At 46.2% G+C, this 22,903-nt stretch overlaps 1 protein-coding gene across 1 annotated transcript in view; it reads right to left on the minus strand.

Moving 5' to 3' along the window:
- CPNE5 (copine V) overlaps positions 1–22,903 on the minus strand; it is a 114,244-nt gene that overhangs the window by 35,637 nt on the left and 55,704 nt on the right. Inside the window, exons 7-9 of the mRNA XM_006860415.1 lie at positions 22,133–22,192; positions 19,769–19,832; positions 2,788–2,891 (exon numbers count right to left, since the gene is read on the minus strand). Coding sequence (XP_006860477.1) covers positions 2,788–2,891; positions 19,769–19,832; positions 22,133–22,192 — 228 coding nt within the window. The remainder of the gene's footprint in view (positions 1–2,787; positions 2,892–19,768; positions 19,833–22,132; positions 22,193–22,903) is intronic.

The raw sequence follows: 22,903 nt of genomic DNA on the forward strand, positions 1-22,903 counted from the left end.
GTGGAATCCGGCAGATGTGCCCTCCATTCCCAGCATCGTGGTTTACCAGCTGTGCAACCTTGAGCTAGTGAGTTTCACTCTCTGAGTTTCCCCTCATTTGTAAAATGGGGATAATAACAACAGCTCCTGCTGCGTAGCCCTGTTCTAATTCCATGTATGAACTCATTTGATCACCGAAGCAAGCCTGTGAGCCAGGCGCAAGGATTATCCCCATTGTACATACAAAGAAACTGAGGTACAGAGAGGTTGTCACTGCAATGTCCAAAATGGTAGCCACAAGCCACATGTCACTACTGAAATTTTAAATTCATTAAAATGAAATAAAAAATTTAATATCACTTCCATGGCTGTACTAGTGCCATCTCAAGTATTCAACAGCCACATGTGGGAAGTGGCTGCCTACAGGACAGTAAGGGACAGAACATCTCCATCATCTCAGAAAGGTCTACTGGGTCAGACGGAGGCTTGTCAAAAGTTGTCGATGTTGTTGTATGCCATTGAGTTGATTCTGACACATAGGGATCCCACATGATGGAACACAACTGTTTATAGGGTTTTCTAGGTATTGCGGGATAAGCACTGGACAGCAAGGTCGGTTTGAACCAATACATTGGTGGTTCAAACTCACCAGCTGCTCCTTGGAAACTCTCTACAGGGTGGTTATGAGTCGGAACCGATTTAACGGCACTTAACAACAGCAACAACAGATCACCAGGTCTTTCTATTATCTTGTGTTTTTAATGAAACTGATGGATGGGTTCGAACCTCCAATCTTCCAGTTAGCAACTAAACATTTAAATGTTTGCAGAGCCATGTCTGAAGTTACCAAGGCTAATAACTGGCAGTCCCCATGGTTTTTCATCATCACTTTCCATTTCCCAGGTGAGTTATTAAGATGCAATAAAATGAGATCCGCACAGCATTAAGTACCTGGCTGGTGTGACATTTTACTCTGGAGGTGGGTCTCCCCAAACCTCCCACTCTGCTCTCCTCAAACCCTCAGTGACCACCTTGTTCTCAGCAGTTCAGCAGTTCAGCCTCTGGCCAGTTCCATCCCACATTGCCCGTGTAGAGGCCCACTTCTTGGCTGGCCCTCAGTGGATTTCAGCTCAAGCTTCAACTGAAACTCACCACAAATCAATTCCCATCACTTCCCCTCTCCAGGAAATCAGCTGTTTGCCATTTTTAATACTTCCATCTCCTTGGGCTCCACCAGCAGGGAGGGGAAGCGACTTCTCAGCTCAGTCCACCAACCGCGTCCTGCCTGGTGAGGTCTCCCATGGCCCTTTTGCTCCCTCCCTCACTCCCCCTAGTATTGTCCCTGCATTTCCATAGCACAGCTCTCCAGGGTGCTCTTGGCACCTCCCACCTGTTCACCGTGTCAGTCACGAGTCTTTCCCTCTTCCCCGCCCCCTCTCCATCCAACCTACATAGGGCCTGCTAGAACAATCATTTGCAAACACAATCCTGTGCTCCAAAAATCCCTTCCTCCTCCAGACCAGCCGGGCTTCACCCCTGAAACAAGCTGGCCAACTCTAGCTCTGCCTCTCAGGAGAAGTGTGGACATTTCTGTGGGCACCTAGAATAAGACTGGGGCTTTTTCCTTCCCCCACTTCAATTCAAGTCGAAGTCAACAAGAATTATTTAAAGAAATCCTGCTGGGAGTCCTCCGATGAGACAAAGAATCCTTTTGTTATGCAAATGATCACACCTAATTTCCCTGTTTTGTAAGTTCAGGTTTAAAAATCAATTTTCCCTTGAAGTGCCACTTCCCTGCACCCTCAACACACACGCTTAACCCACACTCACACTCAGAATTTCAGAATCCACGGGGAACTTGGCAAAGGCCCGTCTGCCCTCCACTCAGGGCTCACTGGCTTGGTACACAGTGTCTCCTGCTCCACCCCCAGACTCATTTTCTTCCTCTTTTGCAAAGCCAGCTTCCAAGTTCCCCTTCTCTGGCAGCGTTTCTCTAATTAACCTCCCTGGCCCCATTGCTTCCTTCTTCGGCAGTTTCCCAGAATAAATGGTTGCAGCCACTCAAAACTGTGGCGCTTAAAGAGACCATGGAGGCCAACAAGTCCACTGGTTCACCTTAGGGATGGGATGATAACAGTCCCAGAGAGGGGGCATGACTTGACTGGGGGGTCCCACAGCAGGGGATGGGGGAGGGTGCAGGTTCCCTGACCTTCAACCCTGAATCTGCCCCATAGTGCAGGGCACTGACTTACGTTTGTCACCAGGAGGCTGTGTGTGTGTGTGTGTGTGTGTGTGCTCATCACATTGTGGGTGGTTTCTAAATTGGGGGTGGAGAGAACAGGGGCTTCAAAAACATCTTGAATTTTGAATGAAACTTATGGCAGAAGTAGGAGTCCAGAGGGTTAAGTAAGTAGTGCAGCCACAATGGGATGTTCAGAGGAGACTGGGTTTGGAGATATGGAGGGGACTATCAGAGGGGTCCGGATGGGGCGATTGGGCCCCTCATTCCCAGGCCTAGCCCAGTTATTTACCTCTCCTCCCACTTGTGTATACTAGCACTCACCATGGTGGAGACCCTCCTGGGCATCCACATGGCATTGCTGGTGTGCCAACTGCCCCATCACCCACTCGCTATCCACATGGCCAGAACACCACCTCCACCTTGAGCCTGTGTCCTTCTCTCTAGAGCAGGGTTTCCGCTGGGATACCAAGAGAAGCTGATGCCTGGCAGGCCACCTAACCCTTTCCACCTCTGACCCGGAAGTGGACAAGAAAGCACAAGGCACAAAGTGTTGACTGAAAACTCACGTTCCATCCTCGTTGCTTCTGTAAAATACCAAGAAAGGGTCAGATTTCCCAAAGAAATCTTTCTTGTCCAGCTTGTTGGCACAGAACTGCATTGTAGCAACATCCTGGAAGAAGGAAAGGAGAACAGGGATGTAAGACAACTGGAGAGTGCAATGGATTCTGATCTCTTAGAAAAACAGCCCCAACACCCTGGAAATGTAAGGATTCCAGGCACCAGGCCAGGTTAAAAGGGTCAGCATCTGCTAATCGCTTAACTCCAGGCTAACCTCCATTCACCCTGGAACACCCTTACCCAGCAAGCCCAGCAGAGCAATCACATGGTAAAGTGGTGAAGTCTGTATCCAACTGCCCTGCTCTGCCCCTTTCTAGCTATGGGAACTTGAGGAAGGCAGGTAAGCCTTAGTTTCCCCTTCTGTACCTTGGGCTGATTCCTCATAGGAATGAGAATGTGAAATGACTAGGGGAGTGTTGACGTGTGGCAACCACTTAATGAATGTCAACACATATTATCTCATTACTACTTCACTCAGTGACTCAGAGAAGTGATTAATCCTAGGCCATGGAGCTTGGGTCCCCTAACCCCAAAGCCCTCATTCTGTGTTCACTACCTCACTCCCTCAGACCTTATGTGGTTTCTAGAGAACATTCCAGAGTCCTGGTGTGGCACTGTGGGTTAATTAGCCAGACACAAAGCCATCTGAACTGCAAGGTCAGTGGTTCAAGCTCACCAGCTGCTCCTCAGAAACCCTATACAAGGTCGCTATGGGTCAGAACTAACTCAACGGCACTTAACAACAACAACAACAGACGTTCCAGTTTAAGCACCACTTTCACAATTCATGAGAGGCCCACAACCTCTAAGGTATATAGGGACCCTGACCCATTTTATAGCTGAGAAACCTAAGACTCAGAGCAGGGAGTGACTCCCCCAGGTTTACCAAGCAGGACTGATGTCCGAACCTGAGTTCTCTGACTCCCCAGACCTGTTGGTACTTAACTGTCCTTGTTGACCCAACAGGAACCAAAGAGTTCAAAGAAGTCCCTAGGCCCTGTATCTTGTGGTCTCTTCAACCCAAAGTCTCTGCATGCTGACTCTTATGGATTACATGGTGTCTTCCCAAAATATGTGTGGGAACTGTAATCCCTACAGCTGCAGGCGTCATCCTGGTTGGAAATAGGGGTTTCTTTGTTATGTTAATTACCTGAGTAGGGTGGATGCGAAATCTAATCACTTCTGAGATGTACAAAGAGCCGATTAGGCAGAGATACCAATACATGGGGGAAGGCAGATGTCATGTGAGGATCTCCAAGGAACCAAGGCAGATGCCATGTGAGGATCTCCAAGGAACCAAGGCAGATGTCATGTGAGGATCTCCAAGGAACCAAGGCAGATGCCATGTGAGGATCTCCAAGAAACCAAGACATTTCTGGGGCTACTGACAAGGGATAGCTGTGGCAGAGACCCTAGTTTAGCCCCCCAAACTGTAAGAAAATAAAGTTCTTTTCTTTAAAACCACCCACTGTTACAGCAGCACTAGAGAACTAAGGTGCTGATAAATCAGCTCATAAAGGGCCAGAGCCAGAGCTCCAGTCCACAGCTTCTGAGGCCTGGCCTGCTCTGGGAGGTCTACCAGGAAGCCCCTCAGCTCCAAGGCTTTCTAATAACTCTCGCACACACACCTGACTCTTAGTCTCCTAAGGTTAGTGTCCCGCAGCCCAGGGAGGACCACAATAGTGGCAGAGATGGAGATGTCATCTGCAACAAAGCCTAAAGGTGCAGTCAAAAGGCTGGTGCTCTGCCTGATCTTTTGTCTGGGTATGGTTAGTACAGTGAAGTGGTTAGGAACAGTATAGTCACTCATTCCAGCCAGGCTGCCTGCTTCAGCCTTCTCCCCCACTAGCTACTCACTCACAAGTTACTCACCCTCTCTATGCCTCAGTTTCCTCAACTGTAAAATGGGGTAAACCTCACAGGCTTATTGTGAGAATAGAATGACAATGTAAGTAGAGTGCTGAGAACATCACATGGCACATAGTAAAGGTTGTATACTTGCCAACTATTGTCGTTATTTGGACACTTCGATCATCCCTGTCTTTTACCACAGAAAAGATGACTGTACACATGGACCTCACCAGACGGCATACACAGAAATCAGATTGACTACATCTGTGGAAAGAGATGGTGGAAAAGCTCCATATCATCAGCCAAAACAAGGACAGAGGCAAACTATGGAACAGACCATCGATTTTAGTTTAGGCAAGATTAGGCTGAAGCTGAAGAAAATTAAAACAAGTCTAAAAGAGCCAAAAAATGACCTATAACATATCCCATCTGAATTTAGAGATCGTCTGAAGAACAGATTTGATGCATTAGACATTAAAGGCTGAAGTTCAGCAGAGTTGTGGGATGAAACCAAGAACATGATACAGGAAGAAAGCCAACGATCACTAAGACAAGAAAGAAGGAAAAGGCCAAAATGGATGTCAGAAGAGACTCTGAAACTTGCTCTCCAGCATAGAAACACTGAAGCAAATGGAAGAAATGAGGAAGTAAAAGAGCTAAATAGAACATTTCAAAAGATAGCTCAAGAAGACAAAGTCAAATATTATAATGAAATATGCTAAGACTGGAGTTAGAAAACCAAAAGGGAAAAACACGCTCAGCACTCCTCAAGCTGAGGCAACTGAAGAAAAACTTCTAGCCTCTACTTGCAATATTGAAGGATCCTATGGGAAAAAATATTAAATGATGTTTGTTGTTGTTGTCAGGTGCCATCGAGTCGGAACCAACTCATAGCGACCCCATGCACAGCAGAACGAAACAATGTCTGATCCTGGACCAACCTCACTACCGCCGCCACACTTTACGCCATCAATGATGTCACCTGGCTGATCCATCTCGTTGGGGGTCTTCCTCTTTTTCTCTGACCCTCCACCTTACCCAGCATGACATCCTTCTCCAGCGACTATTCTCTCTGGACAATGTGTCCAAAGTATGAGAGACGAAGCCTAGCCATCTTGGCCTCCAAGGAGCACTCTGGCTGCACTTCTTCCAAAACAGATCTATTGGTTCTTTTGGCAGTCCATGGCACTTTCAACACCACAACTCAAAGGCATCAATTCTTCTACGATCTTCCTTATTCACTGTCCAGCTTTTGCAACCATATGAGGTTATTGAAAATACCATGGCTTGGGTCAGGCACACCTTAGTCCTCAAGCTGACATCTCTGCTCTTCAAAACAAGATGAAAGGAATACACAGTCACTGAACCAAAAAGAAATAGATGATGTTCAACTGTTTCAAGAGCCAGCATACAATCAAGAGTCAATGGTATTGAAGGAAGAAGTCCAAAGTCCACTGAAGGCATTGGCAAAGAACAAGGCTTCAGGAATTGGTGAAATACAAATTGAAATTGTTTAACAAACTGATACAACACTGGAGGCACACACTCACTTACGTCAAGAAAGTTGGAAGACAAGCTACCTAGCCAATTGATTGGAAGAAGTCCATATTTGTGCCCATTCAAAAGAAAGGTGGAATAGAATGAGGAAATATCAAACAGTATCATTAATATCACACGCAAGTAAAATTTTACTAAAGATAATTCAAAAACAGGTATAACAGTACATTGACAGGGAGCTGACAGAGGTTCAAGCCGGATGCAGAAGAGGACGTGAAATGAAGAATATCATTGCTGGCATCAGATGGACCTTGGCAGAAAACAGAGAATACCAGAAAGATGTTTACCTGTGCTTTATTGACTATGCAAAGGCTTTCGATTATGTGGATCATGACAAGCTATGGACAACATTGTGGAAAATATGTATTTCAAAACACTTAATTGTGCTTGTGAAGAGACAAAGAGGCAGGCATTTGAACAGAACAAGGGAACACTGAATGGTTTGAATCAGGAAAGGTGCTCATTAAGGTTGTATTCTTTCACCATACTTATTCAACCTGTATGCTGAGTATACTATCTGAGAAGCTGGATTATATGAAGAAGAACACAGCATCAAGATTGGAGGAAGATTCACTAACAACCTGTGATATGCAGATGACACAACCTTGCTTGCTGAAAGTGAAGAGGACTTAAAATACTTATTAAGATAAAAAAGACCACAGCCTTTGGTATGGGTTACACCTCAATGTAAAGAAAACAAATATTCTCACCACTGGACCAATAAATAACATCATGATAAATAGAGGAAAGATTGTTAAAGACTTCATTTTGCTTGAATCTATTATCAACACTCATGGAAATAGCGGTCAAGAAATCAAACGACTTACTGCGTTAGGTAAATCTGCTGCTGCACAAGACCTCTTTAAAGTATTCAATAGCAAAGTTGTCAGTTTGAAGACTAAGGTGCGCCTGACCCAAACCATAGTATTTTCCATAGCCTCATATGCATATGCAAGTTGAACAGTGAATAAAAAAGACTGTAGAAGAGTTGATGCATTTGAATTATGGTGTTGGAGAAGAACACTGAAAGTACCCAGGATGGTGAAACTTCACCTCTCATACTTCGGACATATTATTAGAAGGGATCAGTTCCTGGAGAAGGACATCATGCTAGGTAAAGTGGAGGGTCTGTGAAAAACAGAAAGACTACCAATGAGATGGACTGGCACAGAGGCAGCAGCAATGGAATCAAGCTTAACAACTATTGTGAGGATGGCACAGGACCAGGCAGTGTTTCATTCTGTTGTGTAGAAAGGGCACGATGAGTTGAAACCAACTGGATAGCACCTAACAAGTCCTCCCCTAGCACCTCACATACCTTCCCTCAGGGTGTCTGACTGCATCTAAAACAAACATCCCTTCATCCACTCACTGATTTACTCAACAAACACTTAGTAGATGTCATCTGTGAGGGCCAGTTACTAAGCTCAACATTTTGCATACCTTATTGCGGGAGAAAGATGAGGCTTTCTACTCCCGTAAAGATTTACACCCTCGGAAACCCTGTACAGGGTCGCTATGGGTCGGATCCGACTCGACGGCACTTAACAACAACAACAACAACATTGTATGAACAGACTTCTGGTGTGTCGCTGTGGGTTAATACACAGGACTGCAAAAGTCAGTTTGATCTGCAAGGTCGGTGGTTCAAGCTCACCAGTAGCTCCCTGGAAACCCTACACAGGGTCGTTATGGATCAGAACTGACTCGAGAGTACTTCACAACAACAACATTGTATGAAGGGTTCTCAAAAAGTTTGTGGGAACATTAAATTAAAAAATAATGGAATTTTTCTGCAAACTTTTTGAAGCCCTCTCCTATTTAGCCCTCAAAATAATCCTTCATGGCTTTTTACAAAAGGGGAAGTTCACTAGTGGTAACTGGGAAAGTGGAAATTCAAACATGTATGAAATGATTTCAAAGTCATGCTTTTTCCAACACACCACATTCCCTACCTGAGGCAGAGCAGGTTACAATTTTTGAGGTCTGTTTCCTTTAGAATCCCTTGGTTTCTCTTAACTATGGACATGCATGGGCAGGGAGGGCTGGGCTCTGGCTAAATTGGGACAAAAATGCCTACTTAAAAGGGGGTTCTGAAGATGGGAGTGCTGGGATACAGTGGCAGCACACTGTGGATCTCAGGTGATAACTGCTTTCATCACTCACCTGTAAAAGACAAGGAGGTTGGACTGAAGGCTTTCAAGGTCCTAGAAGCACCAAGAATCATAGAGTTTCCAGCAAAATCTAAGATTTCTGAATAAAAGAATGGTCAATTTACTGGGTACTCAGTAGATGCCAGGAACCGTGTTAAGTCTTCTCTAGGAACTATAGGATAAGCAATGGATTGCTCACCCAAGGTCGGTGGTTCAAATCCTCGGAAACCCTATACAGGGTCACTATGAGTTGGAAGTGATTCAACAACAGAAACATACATACAGCAATTATGTCATTGACAGCTCATAACAACAATATGAAGTGTCTCCTCTAGTCTCCAGATTTTACAGATGAGAACCCAGACTTTGAGAGGTTAAGTCATTGCCCAAAGTTACATAGTAACTCAGACAGGTAGACTCCAGAGATTTTGCTTCCCCTCCCAGAAGGATCTCTGTTTTCTAGAAAATCCATTCCAGGCACTGGGGTGGGTAGGCTGGGTGAAGGGAGCATTTCCCAAGAGATCCCCCTACCTTGGTCTTAAGAAGGGAGGAGCCCTAGAATGGGGTGTGTGCTTCTTAGGACTAGCTACATAATTTGTGGGGCTCAGTACAAAGAGAAAACATGGGGTCTCTTGTGCAAAAAGTATAAAGAATTTCAAGACGGTGACAGCACAGCATTGAACCAAAAGCAGGGTTCCTTTTGTGACTGCACAGGCCACATGTCCATGGAACCCTCCCAAGAGGCAACCTGCAGGAGCATCAGAATATCACTGAGAGAGCACCAGATTCATCTCAGGGAGAGCCTCAAGGACAGCCCCAACAAGGAACCCAGAGCTCTGACTTCTAGGTTCAGCTCTGTGTGACCTTCAACAAGTCACTCAAGCATCTGAGCCTCAGTTGCTTCATCTGTAAAGTGAAGGGCTAGACAGCATGATCACCCCAGTCGTTTTAAGCCAGGCCATCTAAGACTTGGTGCTGATGTCACACGTAACATAATGGAGGTAGCTGGGCAGTGCTAAAACTGCTAGTCCTTGTGGGGAGGGCTGGCACGCAGGGACAGTCTAGAAATCCAACTCCCTCAAGCCTCCCAGGATATGGCTTGGTTGTTATCACCGTGACCTCTTGCTTACCTGCAGGACACCTGTAATACTTTTGCCTAAATAAACACAGGAGAGCTGCCCAGGACATGTTCAACCTGGAGTTTGGGTATAAAATACATATACTCACATACCCCTATTTGAAATAACCAAATCTGATGCTACAAAATCTAGAGATAAAAGCTCTTATGGTTGTTTCAGAAGCGAACCCCTCAGGATCCTGTGACATGAGAAAGAGAGGTAGAAATCTTAGACAAAAGAAATGCAAGAACTTAAAAGACCAGAATTTCTGGGACCATTCAGTGCTCCGCTGGGCCACAGTGGGCTCAGCACAACACCTGGCATGTGACAGAGTGAACAACACAAAGGACTCAAGAGCTTCCTGGTTGGAATCCTAACTCTGCCACGTAAACAACTTAACCTTGCTAAGTCTCAGTCCTGACCATAGGGCTTAACAATGTCTTCTTATGAGAAGTCCTGGGAGGCACAAATGGCTAAGCACTTGGCTACTAATTAGAAAGGTTGGCAGTTCGAATTCTCTCAGAGGCACCACAGAAGAAAGGTCTGGTGACCTACTTCAGGAAATCAGCCACTAAAATCCTTAAGAAGTACAGTTCTACTCTTGAAACACATGGGGTTGTCATGAGTTGAAATCAACTTGATAGCATTTGGTTTGCTTTATATGAAGAGTTGTGAGATGACATCAAGAACATCATACATGAAGAAAGCAAAAAGTCATTAAGAAGACAAGAAAGAAGGAAAAGATCAAAGTGGATGTCAGAAGAGACACTGAAACTTGCTCTCCTGCATAGAGATGCAAAGGCAAATGGAAGAAATGAGGAAGTACAAGAGATGAACAGAAAATTTCAAAGGTCAGCTCAAGAAGACAAAGTCAAATATTTAAACAAAATGTGCAAAGATCTGAAGTCAGAAAACCAAAAAGGAAGAACATGCTCAGCATTTCTCAAGCTGGGGGAACTGAAGAAAAAATTCAAGCCTCGGCTTTCATTACTGAAGGATTCTCTGGGCAAATTATTGAATGATGCAGTAAGCATCAAAAGAAGATGGAGGGAATATACAAAGTCACTGTACCAAAAGGAAATGGTTAGTGTTCAACCATTTCAAGAGGTAGCATATGATCAAGAGCCAATGATACTGAAGGAAGAAATCCAAGGTGCATTGAAGGTACTGACAAAGAACAAGGCACCAGGAATTGATACAATAAAAATTGAAATCTTTCAAGAAAGTGAGGTGGCACTGGAGACACTCTCTTATCTATGCCAAAAAATTTGGAAGACAACTATCTGACAGACTGATTGTAAGAGATCCGTATTTGTGCCCATTCCTAAGAGAGGTGCCCCAATGGAATGTGGAAATCATCAGACAATCTCTTTGATATCCCATGCAAGTAAAATTTTACTAACTGTAATACAAAAACAGCTGTAAGCCTACATTGACAGAGAACTTCCAGAGGTTCAAGCTGGATTCAGAAGAGGACATGGAACAAGGGATATCATTATTGATGTCCGATGGATCTTGGCTGAAAGCAGAGAATATCAGAAAGATATTTACCTTTGCCTTATTTACTACGCAAAGGCTTTCGATTGCGTGGGTCATGACAACCTATGGACAGCATTGAGAAGTATGAGTATTCCAGAACACTTAATTGTGCTCATGAGGAATCTATACATGGACTAAGAGGCAGTTGTTCCAACAGAACATGGGAACACTGAATGGTTTAAAATTAGGAAAGGTGTATGACAAGGTTGTATTCTTTCACCATACTTATTCAATCTGTAGGATGAGGAAATAGTCTGAGAAGCTGGGTTATACGAAGAAAAACGTGGCATCAGGATTGGAGGAAGACTCATTAACAACATGCGATATGCAGATAATAAGCAAGCCTGGCTTGCTGAAAGTGAAGAGGATTTAAAATATTTACTGATGAAGATCAAAGAGCACAGCCTTCCGTATGGATTGCAGCTCAATGTAAAGAAAAGAAAAATCCTCACCACTGGACCAATAAACAACATTCTTATCAACTGAGAAAACATTGACGTTGTCAAGGACTTCATTCTTCTTGGATCAACTATCAACACTCACAGTCAAGAAATCAAATGACATATTGCATTAGGCAAATCTGCTGCACAAGACCTTTTTAAAGTGTTGAAGAGCAAAGATGTCAGCTTGAGGTCTAAGGTGCACCTGACGCAAGCCATGGTATTTTCAATAACCTCATATGCATGTAAAAGCTGGACAGTGAATATGGAAGACTGTAGAAGAATTGATGCTTTTGAGTTATGGTGTTGGAGGAGAATATTGAAAGTGCCATGGGCTGCCAAAAGAACCAACAGATACATGTTAGAAGAAGTGCAGCTAGAGTGCTCCTTGGAGGCCAGGATGGCCAAACTTCATCTCTCATACTTCGGACATATTGTCAGGAGGGACCAGTCACTCGAGAAGGATATCATATTTGGTAAGGTCAGAAAAAAAGAGGAAGACCCCCAGCAAGATGGATTGGCAAAGTGGCAGCATCAATGGGCTTAAGCGTGGCAACAACTGTGAGGTTGGCCCAGGACTGGGCGGTGTTTTGTTCTGGTGTACATAAGGTCGCTATGAGTCAGTATCGATTCCATGACACCCAACAACAACAGCATATGTAAAGTATCAGTCCACTGTGCCTAGCATGGTGATGGTGGTGTGTCCTTGTGTTGGCTCCGACTCATGGTAACCCTGTATAGGATTTCCAGGCAGTAAATCCTTATGGGAGCAGAAAGCCTTATCTGGTAGAGTTAGACTGCTGACCTTGTGGTTAGTAACCCAACATGTAACCACTATGTTCCCAGGGCTCCTATCAAGGGTCAGCTATAAAAATAGCAACAAACACTTGTAGAGAGAAAGCTACTGTTTGCTTGGCAATTTCAATAATATGAATTTGTCAATATTCAATTGTATTTTTTTGCCACCAACAATGGCAATATAATATGGTTCTTTTACCTAGTACATATCAGGTGTTATTTTTAGAGATATTCATTCATTGAATCCTCTCAATCACATTCTGAGGTAGGTGTTGTTATCATCCCCACTTTCCAGATGAGGAAACTGAGGCATAGAGAGGTTAACACCCTTACCCAAAGTCACACACCTAGCAGGAGACAGAGCTGGGATCAGAATGAGATCGTCTGGCTCCAAAGATTAATAACTGAGATTCTACATGGTGGTTTCCAAATCATCAAGATAAGTTTAATTATATCCTGTAACCTTGGCTTAAGAAGTCAGAGAAGTGTGAAATCCATTTGAGAAAGAGCTCCGTGCAAATTAGTTGAAATAAAAAAACCCAAAAAACCATGGCTCTGAAGTCAGCTAACTGGAAAAACTTGCTCATGTGAGACACTTTATTCCCACTGGTATAGGTAAGTGAGTTGCTCTCCCTCACACATATGAAATCCAGGAACACTTGCCAAAAGCATTAGGATAGTCTGTATTGTTGTGCCTTTACAGAATCCACAGGGAATAATAATAAATACTAGGGAACAGTAGACAGCTTGGGACCAGACTGAGTTACCTCCCGAGATAAGTCATTCTGAGTACCACTCTTGAATCTCCCTGGGATGGGGCCTGTTCACCACATAGTATAAAAGAAGACTCATAAGCCAAACCCACCCCTGGGCCCAGAACCTTGACTGTACATCAGTCAACACTGGAAACTGTTCTTGTCTCTGGTCAGTAAGCTTCCCAGTTTGTAAACCATCTTTTCCTGTAATAAACTAATGTTTCTGTTACTAACTCCTGGTCAGTTTTTTCAGTCTCTCAGCAACTATATATGCAGAAGGATTCTCTCTTCTTAGCTTCACTTGAGAATTAGGAGTAGGAGTGGGCAGTTTTCTGAGCACATGAAACACTGTTCCCAAACCAGAAGCATCATCACTAGAATCCACTGTGGAGAAGAAAAGATAAAGCTACTCTTGCAGTATATAATTTCCTGTAATTTCTGCCTTTTCACCCTATCTTCTTAAAAAACATTTTACATTCTTCTAAAACAGCGGGATTGCCTCAATTTGCATCTCTCCACATGTTAATCAGGCTGCTTGGGACACCACAGCAAACAGCCGTTCTCTCCCCTGTGGCCCAGCCAGTTCTTGCACATTAGTGCTCTAGGACCCCAGAGGCAGGTTCTGGAGATCAGGAGTTAGGCCCAGAGGTCAGTGCTGTTGTTTGTTGTGAGGTGCCAACTCATAGCAACCCTATGCATAACAGAACAAAACACTACCCAGTCTTGTGCCAACCTCACAGTTGTTGCTACATTTGAACCTATCACTGCTGTCACTATGCCAATCCATCTAGTTGGGGGTCTTCCCCTTTTTCTTTGACCCTCCACTTTACCAAACATGATGTAATTCTCCAGAGACTGGTCCCTCCTAAGAATACGTCCAAAGTATGGCTTCCAAGGAACATTCTGGCTGTACTTCTTCCAACACAGATTGGTTTGTTCTTTAGGCAGTCCGTGGTACTTTTATTATTCTCCTCCACCACCATAACTCAAATGCATCAATTCTTCTACAGTCTTCCTTATTCACTGTCCAATTTCCATGTGCATATGAGGTTACTGAAAATACCCAGTGCCTAACTCACAGTGCCACCAGGTCTCCTTTGAGATCATCTTGGTTGTGGTGGTGACTCACAGCGACCCTGTGATCTTTACAGGAGCAGAAAGCCTTGTCTCTCTCCCATGGAGCAACTGGTAGATTTGAACTGCTGACCTTTTGGTTAGCAGCATAATGCATAACCATTATGCTACCAGGGTCTTAAATCCAATGGTAAATGTCCTTATAAAAAAAAGGGGGGGGTGGTGGTGGAATATGAGACACTGAGACACGCAGGAGAAAAGGCTATGTGAAGACAAAGACAGAGAGTGGCATGAGGTGGCCCCAAACCAAGAACACCTGGAACCATCAGTTGGAAGAGGCACAGAAGGACTCTCCCCTGGAGCCTTCACAGGGAGGGTGGTCCTGCTGACTCCTTGGCTTCAGACCTATGGCCTCCAGACTGAGAGTCTATGTCTGTGGTTTTAAGCCACCCAGATTGTGGTCATTTGTTCCAGTAGCCCTAGAAAACGAATTCATCTAGGAACCAAAAACCATGTTGTTGAGTGCCATCAAGTCAGTTTCAACTCCTAGTGATCCCATGTGTCAGAGTAGAACTTCCCATTGGGTTTTCTTAGCTGTAGTCCTGGTGTGGCGCTGGGGGGTTAATGCACCAAATTACAAAGCCATTTGAACTGCAGGATTGGTGGTTCAAGCTCACCAGCTGCTCCTCGGAAACCTTATACAGGGTCGCTATGGGTCGGAGTTGACTCAACAGCACTTAACAACAATCTTTAAGGAAGCAAATTACCAGGTTTTTCTTCCAAGGAGACACTAGGTGGGCTCGAATAGCCGACCTTTCAGTTAGCAGCCAAGCACTTAACTCCACCAAGGCCTCATGCTTCAAGGAAGTACAGGCTTCACTGGTGAGAGACAGACTTCCTGAGAATTAGTAATCCAAGGCCAGCCACTCCTACCTCTCTGGGTTACAGCATCTGTAAAATGGGGCCATACACCTACCCATCCCCAGCCCTGTGGTGAGAATCAAAGTTGGTAAAATGTAAAACCAATCCCACTGTGGTGGAGTCGAGTCTGACTCAAACTGACCCTATAGGGCAGCATAGAACTGCCCCACAGCGTTTCCAATGTTGTAAGTTTTTGTAGAAGCAGACTGACACCTTTCTCTGGTGGAACAGCTAGTGAGTTCAAACCATTACCTTTTAGTTAGCAGTCAAGCTTTTACCATTGTGCTACCAGGGTTCCTGGTAAACTGTAGGGACAATACAAATGTCATTCCTTACCACACTTAATGGAGTCCTGGTCTGGTGCTGTGGGTTAATGCTCTGGACTGCAAGGACAGCTTGAACTGAAAGGTCAGTGGTTCAAGCTCACCAGCCACTCCTTGGAAACCTTATACAGGGTCACTATGGGTAGGAACCAGCTCAATGGCACTTAACAACAACAACCACACTTAATCATAATAGTTTTACTGAGGAACATATTTAAATCTTGAATGATTCAGAAGGCATTTCAGGAGATTCAGCTCATTATTGTTAACATCAAGTATCCACCGAATCCTATTTTCGATCAAATTGTGATGGGAGGAACCTTGTTGGTATTTAAATTCCAGATGAGCAAGGATTTTATATAAACTATCAAAATATGCTGGTGGCATGCAGGCATCCACTCTCATCCTTTGCTGGTCCCCATCCGCCCACGCGCCTCCCCTCCCTGGAGCAGGGCCCTGCTCTTCTCTGGGGATGAAGGGAGGGTTTGTCTACTTCTGCAGAATGTATTCATTTGAAAAGGAAGCCCAGCTCTGGAGAAAAACCATCTCTCAGACTCCACCCCCTTCCTTTGATCCTCCCACTGAATACTGAGCAGCAGAAGCAATGCCGTTCAGATGTAATTATTTTAATTCAGCCAGATGCTGGGAATTAGTCTCTTTTCCTTGCAAGTGTTCTACGGAAAGACAGACCCGGGCAAAGATGCCCTAGAAGAAAAGGAAGCTGATGATCTGAGGAGGGAGGGCTCCGGTGCTGGAACTGCTAAAATCCAGGAAACTGCTAGCAGACAAAATGAACAAGGGGGAGAGGATAATGGAGGAAGATGGAGGGAGGGGCTTAATAGATTTTAAATTCATACTGTTTACCAACTCCCAGAATATTGGACCAGTAACAGCAACCAGCTTTGTCTAGAGCTTTAGAAAGTACAAAGCACTTTCATTTATATTATTGCCTTATTGAATAATAAACTAGGAAGGAAGTCATCAGCTGGGTTGGAAGCTTGAGGGCAAATTGAATTTAAGACTCAAAGAATTTAGAGTCACTCCTGGTACGGCGCTGTGGGTTTATGCGCCAGACTGCAAAGCCGTTTGAACTGCAAGGTCGCCAGTTCAAGCTCACCAGCTACTCCTCGGAAACCCTATACAGGGTCGCTATGAGTCGGAACCAACTCGACGGCACTTCACAACAACAACAACATCCCAATACCCCTTGCCCATGGAGTCCTGGTATAGCACTGTGGGTTAATGTGCTGGACTACAAGATCGGTTTGAACTGTAAGGTGGGCAGTTGAAGCTCACCAGCCGCTCCTTGGAAATCCTATACAGGGTCGCTATGTGTCTGAACCAACTCGGCGGCACTTAACAACAACAAACAACAATCCCTTTCTCATAGGATAAGCACTGGACTGCAAGGTTAGTTTGAACTGCAAGGTCAGTTGTTCAAATTCACCAGCCACTCCTCAGAAACCGTATACAGGGTCACTATGAGTCAGACCCAACAACAACAACCTCTTTCCCAGAAGTCCTGGTGTGACATTGCAGAATAAGCACTGTACTGTTAATCACAAGACTATCGGTTCAAACCCACCAAGCTCTCTTTGGTAACCCTATACAGGGTTGCTATGACTTGAAACTGACTCGAGTGATGGCACTTAACAACAACAAACCATTGTCCCAGGCACCTACGTGGACTCAGGTGTGTGCTAGGGACAACCATCTCCATGTTTAAGTCTCACAGCAGCCTTATGAATGCCATTATGCAGGTGAAGATGGTGCAGTGGTTAAAGTGCTTGGCTGCCAACAGAAAGGTTCATGGTTCAAACCCACTAGTGACTCGTGGTAGGCGAAAGATGTGGCAGTCTGCTTCTGTAATTATTACAGCCTTAAAATGTTTATGGGGCAGTCCTTCTCTGTCCTACAGGGTTGGGATAGGTCGGAATTAACTGAGTGCCCATGGTTTTTTCATACAGGTAAGGAAACAAGCTTGGGGAGTTTAAACAGAAGTCTATTCCATATGTTAATGTGTTCTCCTTTGTTTGAACTTCCATAGTGCCTAGGCCTTCCACATACAATGGTATAGGAGTTTTCATCTTAACCTGCTCTAAATTTCTGGTCTATTTGTGCCCCTATTCATTCACTCAGGACTCCTGGTGTGATGCTGTGGGTTAGTGCTCCAGACTGCAAAGCCATTTGAACTGCAAGGTTGGTGGTTCAAGCTCACCAGCTGCTCCTTGGAAACCCTATACAGAGTTGCTATGAATTGGAGCCGACTTGACACCACTTAACAACATTCATTCAGTCAAAGAATGCTGGTGACATGGTGGGTTAAGCACTGGGCTGTTAACAGCAAGATCAACTGTTCTACCCCACCAACAGCTCCATAGGTAAAAAGATTTACAGTTTCAGAAACCCTAGGGAGCAGTTCTACTCTGTCCTAAAGGGTAACTATGAGTCAGAGTTGGCTAGACGGCAGTGGTTTTATTTATTCATGATAGATCCTCATGAGCACACATCTGTGTGAGATGTGTCCTGTGGTCAAGTTCCTCCAGATTCACTGAGGTAAACAGAATGAGCAGCTGCATCTCAATTTATTTGGTCATCTCTACTGGTGTGATGCTGTAGGATGAGCACTGGACCACTAACCACGAGGTCGGCAGTTCAAACCCAGCAGACACTCCTTCGAAACCCTATACAATGTCACTGAGTTGGAACGGACTCAACAGCACACACTACTAGGGCTCCCTACAAGACAGTGTTATTGTTGTTAAGTACCATGGAGTTGGTTCTGACCCATAGCGGACCTGTGCAGGGTTTTTGAGGAGCAGCTGGTGAGCTTGAACTGCCGACCTTACTGTTCAAACCGACTTGGCCGTCCAGTGCATTAACCTGCAGTGGTAACCCAAGACTCTCCTAGTAGCGTAGTGGGTTGCATATTGAGCAGCTAACCACATGGACAACAGCTGAAACCTACTAGCCGCTAAGAGGGAGAAAGCCCATACAGAGTTACTATGAGTTGGATCCAACTCAGCGGCACACAGCCACCACCACCACACTGTCCTGTACTACCAGTTTTTCATTCATAAGTTTGTGTGTAACGAGGTGGGGGAACGGTGAGTAAGTGGATGTGGTTTGGGTTAAAGTTCAAACTCACCAGGCACTCCTCAGAAACCCTATAAAGGGTCACTATGAGTCAGAACTGACTCGCTGGCACTTAAAACAACAACGTGAGGGCTGAAACCGTGCAGTTCAAGCTCACCAGTTTTGCAGTCTGGTGCATTAACCCACAGCGCCACACCAGGACTCCGGGTTCAATTATGGCTATTTTTAATTGAATTATGACAAATACATTCTCAAGTTTAATTTCTAACATTGTAGAAATTACAATGACACTGCTGCATAGATGCTCCAGGAATGTCCGAAAGTCTTGTTTCTCTTCCTCCACCCTGAGCTGGCCGCCCTCCCCACACAAAGCTGTGTTCCCAGGCTTGCTCAGGCTTTATCTCCCCTCTCTGCCTTTCCTACTGTCCCAAGATACCACTTTCCCACCTTGTGGCTCCTAATCGACCGACCTAAGAGGCATGCAAGTCTGTGGTTTCAGGGGAAATGAACCTGGGTTTTAGAATCAGGCTGACCTAGATTAGAATCCTGACTCTGCCACTTACTGTCTTTGGACAGGTGGCTTAATCCATCCCATCGGAACCTCAACTTCTTCATCAGTAAAATGGGGACGAGTATATGTACTTAACTCTTGTTGTATGACTTCTGATGGTTGTCAGAAGACATGATACAGTATGTAAAATGCCCATTGCTTGACAAATACCAACTATCATTCTTATTGGAATGTATCACAGTTGTTAGCCACCAGATCTTCTAAGTCCCTTTGTGGCCAGTCATCCCTTCCACTGTGCCCATCTCTTGCTTCACCCCAAGGCCACAGAAGAAGCACAGTCAAGGGCTGTCTGGAACTGCAGACACACTCTCTCCCTCAACCCCATGCAGGGTGTCACCTAACTCCAGAGCAAAAAGTGAAAAATAACAACTAAGTGCCAAGGTCCCCAGGTTCCAAAACTGAAAAGGTCCTTCTGTCAAGTGATGATGGTGCTGAGGCAGTCTTGATTCAGGGGACATCCTCCCCCACCCTCCCATGGTGGCATGGGAGCCAGGGAACCTGCACTCCTCATCCAGTTCTGCCACCGACTATTAGGGAGCTCCTTTGCTCCTGTGGACCCCAGTCTGCTCAGCTGCAAAAGGGATGAAGATGCTTCTAGCTCTGAAATGACAGCATTCTGGCAGGCAGGTCAGAACGAAGGGCCAATTTACCCCCAGCTCCCCCACTGGAAGCCAGCCTGCTCTCTGTCACTGCCACCCCACTAGCTCCTGTCCCGGGTCCTTCTGTCACTCACCCTACAGTTGCTGAGCTCCTCCGCTGACAGGATGATAGTGCCACATTTCTTCCCTGGGACACCGCTGGGGGAGGAGAAGATGAAAGAATGGAGAGCCAGATAAAGACTGAGACACAAAGCTGAGCCAACACTCCCTGCATTGCTCCCCCGACACCCCCTGGCCCCTCTCCATCTAGCAAATCTACCCCCACAGTCTCCGAAAAGACAGTCTCCCATGACACTTGTGGCAGTGTGGCCCAGTGCACCGCTCCCTGGGGCCAGGCTCCCAGGCCTGGAGCTTCCCCGACCCCTGCTCCCCGAGAGACCCCTAGGAAGGACTGCTCTCTGCAGTGAAAAGTCCAAGAATGGAAAAGCGTCCAGACTCACCCAGACGCTTCCAGACCAGTGGTTCTCAAATTTTCCATCCAAAGACCACTTCTGTGGGCAAAAGACCTTGTGGGCTAGCTACCCCACCCTATGCCCAGCTGACCCCCAGAGCCTCCCCACAAACAGGCAGCCCAACTCTGAGCTGCTCCAAGTCATCACAGAGCAAGAGCAGCAAGGGGAACAAGCCTGAGGCTGGGGTACTCTCAGAGGTGGTTTTCCCAGGCTTTCTCCCATGGCTACCTCCCCTTGGGCCCCTTAGCTGGAGTCTCCCTTGTGGGGAGAGAGATCCCAGCCAAGCACTCAGTCCCTCAGTGACACAAAGTCGGTCTGCACAGGTGATTCACTCCAGAAGGACAAGTTCCCAAGGTGACACTCCATCCAGGAAACCTATACCACCTCTTCCCCTGGTCAAGCAGGGTCCATCCCCCTCTGGTATCTGGGACTAACCTAGGGGGTCCCAGGGCAGCCAGGGCCACTGGGAGTGAGAGGAAAAGGCCAAGCTGTCCAACAGCTGTGTACTTTGGCTCTGGACTGGGCCTCAGGTTCCTCACCCACAAAATGGGTGCAATGATAGTACTGACTAACGCACACAGTGCCTGGCTCAGAGAAGGCCCTCAGTGAGCATCCCTCACTGCCCCCTTTGCCTCACTGTGCAGATGTGATACATTCCGACTACCAGCAGGCCATCTGTCTGTGGAACACACTTTGAGAACCACTGATGGAACTCTTCCCAGCACCAGCTTTTGGAGGGAGAGGCTCTCAAACAGAGGAGACAGGGGAGCCGGTCCATGAGGGGCACTGAGAGACCTGCCAGAGCTCTTCAACTCAGGTGAGCAGAGCAGGGGCCACATCTGGGAGCTTCTCTGCCACAGGCCTGGTCCCCTAGATCTGGACACCCCCAGTGCCCTTCCCCTTCCCCCCCTCCCCCCGCCCCAGTCCTCCCTGGTTGTAAAGAGATGATTGGTTTGACCAGGGAGATAGAACCTCAACACAGCCACCTCTAACCCATGTTCTTCCACATCTTCCTCTCTGCCTCTGAGTTCCCTTTTCTATTTCCTGTCTTTTCTCCCTGCCACACTCCTCCATCTCATCTGCTCCCACCAGCTCGACCTTCATTTCTCACTACCTTTCTCCGTCCTTCTCTTCCTTAGCTCTCTCTCCTTCTACTCTCCTTGTAAACTAGCATTCACATCCCGCCCACCCGCAGTGCTCTGGAGGTCCCTTCCCCACATCCAAACAGGTTAGTGCTGAGTCAAGTCGCTCAGAATCCAACTCCTAGAGCCCCCAGCGATGGTCAGCTGAGCTCTGCTCACTCAGCCAAAATGCCACCTGCCAGATGCCCCTGGGGTGTGCTGGTCTTTGAGCAGAAGCTCCTTGCTACCTTGCCCCCTGCTGGGATGAACAGGAAGCCAGGGTGGAGACCCTCCAACCAGAAGAGCAAGCGGGGAATGGGGAAAGTCTGCATGGTCCACGTTTACATGAAGCCAACCGAGAGCAGATGGTTAGTGTGGGGGCTCAACTCAAAAGGATGGCCCGCCACAACTGGTGAACACATGTGCAAAAGTAAGAATCAGGGAATCTACTCAGTGGAAGAGAAGGTTGGTGGACAGCTGGCGGAGAAAGCAACGGAGGGGAAGGAAGCAAAACAGCGGAACAAAGAGAAGGGAAGGAATGGGAAAGGACACGGAACCAGCCTTGGGAGAGAGGCAGGGAACCATAGTGCAGCCTTGATTCCTGGAAACAACTCCTATCAGAAACCCCTCACCCTGCTTCCTGAAACCCTATGAGCTACCGGAACTTTGATTCTTGAACTCTAGCCTGAATGGGGCAGGTTCCAGCTGCAGAGTGGGGGATTCCTCCAGGGCCCAAAGTACCAGGGTCTTTAGTCCCAAGATGGGGCTGACTTCACAGGGACTGAGCCCAGACAGGAAGACCCCCCTCTGCAGAGCTGACCAAATGTCTGAGGACTCCAGGACCCTGAAATGTCCAGTGACTTACCCATTGGACACGGCTGGCATTGGTTTCCCTGTCCTGGAATTCAGACTGAATGCTCCTATCCTGTTAAGAGAGAGGAAGGGAAACAGCATGCTATGAACACAGACCTCCATCCTGAGTGGTCATAGTACTTGGCCTCAGATACTTGGAAACGAATGCCTGCTCTGGAGGTCAAAACTGAACACAAAGACACAGGACAGGAAGAAAGGTTGTCTTCCCAAATTTTGTTGTGAATCTCTGAACAAGTTATGCTATTGCAGTGGTTCTCAAAGTGTGTTCCCCAGGCCAGCAAAATCTGCATCAGCAGCACCTGGGAGTGTATTACAAGTTTAAATTCTCAGGCTCCATCCTGACTGACCGGGTCAGGAACTTGGGTGTGTGGAACCCTGCAATCTCTGCTTTAATAGGGACTCTGATGCCCACCTCTGTCTGATGCCCACCTAGCTGTGAAATGGGAGGACAGGGATGATACTGTCACCTTGGGACGTTGCAGATGGAACTGCCAGAGATCATGTAAACAAGTTACTGACCTCCTGTCTGACCCAGAATTCAAAACAAAACAGTTGCTTTCAAGTGGGTTTCCACTCATGGCAGCTCCATATAGTTTTCATAGCTATGACCTTTCAGAAGCAGAGCACCAGGTCTTTCTTCTGAGCTGCTTCTAGGTGGGTTTAAATAATCAGCTTTTCAGTTAGTAGCTGAGTGCTTAAACATTTGCTCTACTCAGAGTTAGGTGCTTCACTTTATTGTTGTTGTTGGTGCCATTGAGTCGGT

This window comes from Chrysochloris asiatica, unplaced genomic scaffold (assembly GCF_000296735.1).
Source record: "Chrysochloris asiatica unplaced genomic scaffold, ChrAsi1.0 scaffold00038, whole genome shotgun sequence".
NCBI lineage: Eukaryota > Metazoa > Chordata > Mammalia > Afrosoricida > Chrysochloridae > Chrysochloris > Chrysochloris asiatica.